The 3,723-nt window shown below is 33.8% G+C and overlaps 1 protein-coding gene across 1 annotated transcript; it reads right to left on the bottom strand.

Annotated features, from left to right (window-relative positions):
* Positions 1 to 1,152: 1,152 nt before the first annotated feature.
* On the bottom strand, positions 1,153 to 3,690 carry LOC107301789 (ral GTPase-activating protein subunit beta-like; the record flags this gene model as incomplete). The annotated part of the gene is made up of 3 exons (XM_015830970.1): positions 3,590 to 3,690; positions 1,889 to 2,041; positions 1,153 to 1,362 (listed from the first exon to the last, which is right to left on the bottom strand). Coding segments are annotated over exons 1-3 (432 nt in total), but the record flags the coding sequence as incomplete, so codon positions are not given.
* Between the last annotated feature and the right edge of the window lie 33 nt (positions 3,691 to 3,723).

Genomic DNA, 3,723 nt, shown 5'->3' with positions numbered 1-3,723 from the left:
TCAGGGCGGCTTACAGCCAGTTTAAAACAATGGTACAGTACAATACAAAATTTAAAAAAGATTAAAAATAACTATTCAAATTTGGCCGCTTCTACTAAAAATTTAATTTAAAACCCCTTTAAAATACCCCTAGGCCAGTCCTGCCTGCTGAAATAACCAGGTCTTAAGGGCGCGGCGGAAGGAGGGGAGATCCGGGATAGAATGCAGTACTGCAGGCTATTTCTGCTGACTGCCGACTGCCGACTGCCGACTGCCAGCAGTTTGATTCTCACCGGCTCAAGGTTGACTCAGCCTTCCATCCTTCGGTAAAATGAGGTCGGTAAAATGAGGACCCAGATTGTTGGGGGGCAATATGTTGACTCTGTAAATCACTTAGAGAGGGCTGTAAAGCCCTATAAAGTGGTATATAAGTCTAAATGCTATTGCTATTGCTATTACTGTTAAGTTCTCCATAACCTTTTATTAGCAATATTTTACAAAACAAGCAGGGAAATGGGAGAAAAAAATGCAGATCAACCTACATCAATCAAGAGACTCTTTGCTTCTGTTCTGGAATTCCCAGAGATACCTACTGTAAAATTCTGCTAATCACTAATTTCAGCAGTATGTGGGGTTTTTTTGTAAAAAATAAATCCTAAAAAAGTGTTTTAAACTTAGAACAGGCTTAACATACTAATTTGCTTAATCTATCAACTCCCTCCAAAGAACAAAACTTCACAGTTCTTCCCATCTGCTCATCACATTACTATCATGATCTTTCCAACTTGTAAAGTTCAACATTTTTTAATGTCTGGCTGCTCAATTCAATTGGTCTTATTAAAAAAGGAGTAATAAAAATCAATTACATTAACATAATAGGTAGCAATATCTCCCACACAGACAATATAGAGCAAGACCTTATTATACATTATGAAATATGGCATATGTTTCTACTCAATAGTACCGTTTTCAAGGTAGGAGTCTTACACCTACAGATTTTGTTTTTAAGAATACACATGAAACAGTTAAAAAAAGTTACTATTCTATTCCACTTTATAAAGTTCTACCTATTTTATTTTATGCTTTATTTTAAAGCACAAGTCATTAGAATCAATGGCTTTATTCTAAGATTGTGCTTGAAGCAAACTAGATAATAATCAAGTTTTCAGTCACCTTCAATGCTTCTAGAGATAGAAATCCAAAGTGAGAAAGGAAGAGGCGGGCTGTTTGAAACTCCTGTGCAGGAGGTGATGGTTTACACTCTGTGACTGGATCAGGGAAGTTTTTCTTCCTCCATTCTTCTTCCATTTTCTGATCTATAGATTTCTCATAAAGTACTTGCTGATCCATTCCACTTCTCAGTTTCTCATGACGTTCTTCCAGCTGAAACATATTTAGCAGCTTCATCAGACCTCCAAAATTGCCAAAAGTAGGATCAAGGTGTAGTGCAGAGTTTCTCATGATTTAAAAAGCAATGAAACCAGGTGGATAAAAAAGCTGCTGCAATTTGCTATAGCTTTCTACCTAATAAAATTCTGATTACTGATGCTCATCAGTTGCCGCGTTACAAAAATTCACCTGCTACTCAGCCCCTACATGCAGTTAAAGAATAATTACAACCAATGTTAACAGAATCAACATCTGTCTGACTTTACATTTTCACAGGATGCGGAAAGAATAAGGACAACAGGATATTCCATTCCAATGGCTTCCTGAAAAATGATGACTGACTTACTTTATATATCTAGTAAGCAGAGAAAGTTCTAATAGATGCAAAGATGTACAAATACATTATTTTGTCCCAGAAAGACTGATATGAATACACGCAGGAGAGTAAAAGTAATTGCGAAGAATTTAAAAAGTTTTTTTGTGCAACATGAAATAAATCAGGAAATTATAAATTTCATACTTCCTCAGTAACTATCTCATGCAAGTCTGGAATGCTCAGGTCTGCTTTCACGAAAGGAATTTTGTCCACTTCCTCAGGAAACGGGCGATGTTTCACACTATATTTTAATCCAACATCATTTTTAGGTGCAGGTCGGGGTTCTGGAACAAATAGCTGTTGAAAAGAGAACAATCAATCTTAACATTTACTTTAAAGTTTTAATATTTTGTTATTGTAAAGCACTGAAACAGATTGAAATAAATTTGGGACTGGCAGCAGTCATAATTCATCAGAAAAGTAATATTTAAATAATTATTTATTATGCCTTCCCAACTATTTTTTACTTGAAATGAGAGAGATCGCTTTAATTTAGTAGTCTATTGAATTTAGCTGTAATCTAAACAAGGTGAAACGTTACAGTCTGATAGTCAGCTTTGCTTTTAACTTTTTGTGTATGTATCAATAGTCATGCAGGAAGTTAACTGCATTTATATAACTGTGTTAACATGTTTTCTTAGATTACATTGGGTAGGCAGGTAGATCTTATAATCTAAGCAGTTATATGACAGAATAAAACCTCAGATAACAAAGCTGTGGTTAGTGAAAACCTGAATCTTCAGAGAATTAGGTTCAGAAGAGAACCGAAGAAAACTGAAAAATCATTCTCTGGTGTGTGTTTGCAATTTTCACTATGGAGGAAATAACATGCTAAAAAACGGTGACCATGTTACGTTAAACTTAGACTCTTAGAATCAGGAGAACTTGGAAATTCATATTGATGTGGATGTAGTAAAATGATTGTTGAGTAAAAACTGTGTGCCAAAAATCAGAGTTTTGCAAAACTGTTTACTACAAATATGAGCAAGACTGGAGACAGTAAGATTTATCTGTATCTTTGGGTATGGACATACGTTCACATGGATGCAAATATTATTTCTAAATAATATAACGATAATTTAAACAATAATCTGTCATCTATTATTTCTGGTACATAATTTTGATTTGCGATAACTGAGAATATCTATAGCTTGGGTATAGGATGAAGTGGAAGTTCACTCTCCACCCTCATAATTTTGATTTATTAGAGTATGATTAGTTCAGAGAAAAAACAAAATACCAGAACAAATACTGAATCTTCTGGAATGATGAACAAGGATACCATAATTATTTTAGTATTAGTAAATAAATAACTTTGTGATATTTTTAAATGGGATTTTTAATATTAATTGATATATGACTAAAGAAAACAGTACTTGTGCTAAAGAGATTCTAAGACGTATTTATAACTACCGCTAGATTAGTAAAGGACAGACCATAACTACTGCCCTATTATAAAATGTTGCAATTGTTAAATGGAAGATATGAACCACACATACTATATATATGGATGAACATGATTCATTATCTCCTCATTTCCCAAATTTGGATGGTAATAGAAATAGTCTCTAAGTCAATAATCAGTTATTTTAATTTTTAAAAATGTAATCTTTGATAGATCTCTACAATAAATAGGAGAGGAAATAATCCATGGTTAGTTTGGAAGTGAAGCTGAAAGGGGCATTAAAATCAGTAATTCATTGCACTAAGGGGTAGTGTATTATTATTATTATTATTATTATTATTATTATTATTATTATTATTAGCACTTTACTGAACATTTTTCAGTGCTCCTTGGTTTTTATAAGAAAGCAAATTAGTTCTACCCAGAACTCTGACAAAAACCTTTTGATTTGATTTGGCTCCTCTTGGCAAAAGGCAAAGTTGTTGTGCCCACGCATGTCTTCCAGACATCCCACGGATTAGAATGGTGAGTGAAGGAAAAAAGTCATCTGGGGAAGAGAAAGACTAGCATGAGT

Source organism: Protobothrops mucrosquamatus, unplaced genomic scaffold (assembly GCF_001527695.2).
Source record: "Protobothrops mucrosquamatus isolate PMUCROS unplaced genomic scaffold, P.Mucros_1.0 scaffold16794, whole genome shotgun sequence".
Classification (NCBI taxonomy): Eukaryota; Metazoa; Chordata; class Lepidosauria; order Squamata; family Viperidae; genus Protobothrops; species Protobothrops mucrosquamatus.
The sequence above is the reverse complement of the archived record's forward strand: the minus strand, read 5'-3'. Positions and strand labels throughout refer to the sequence as shown.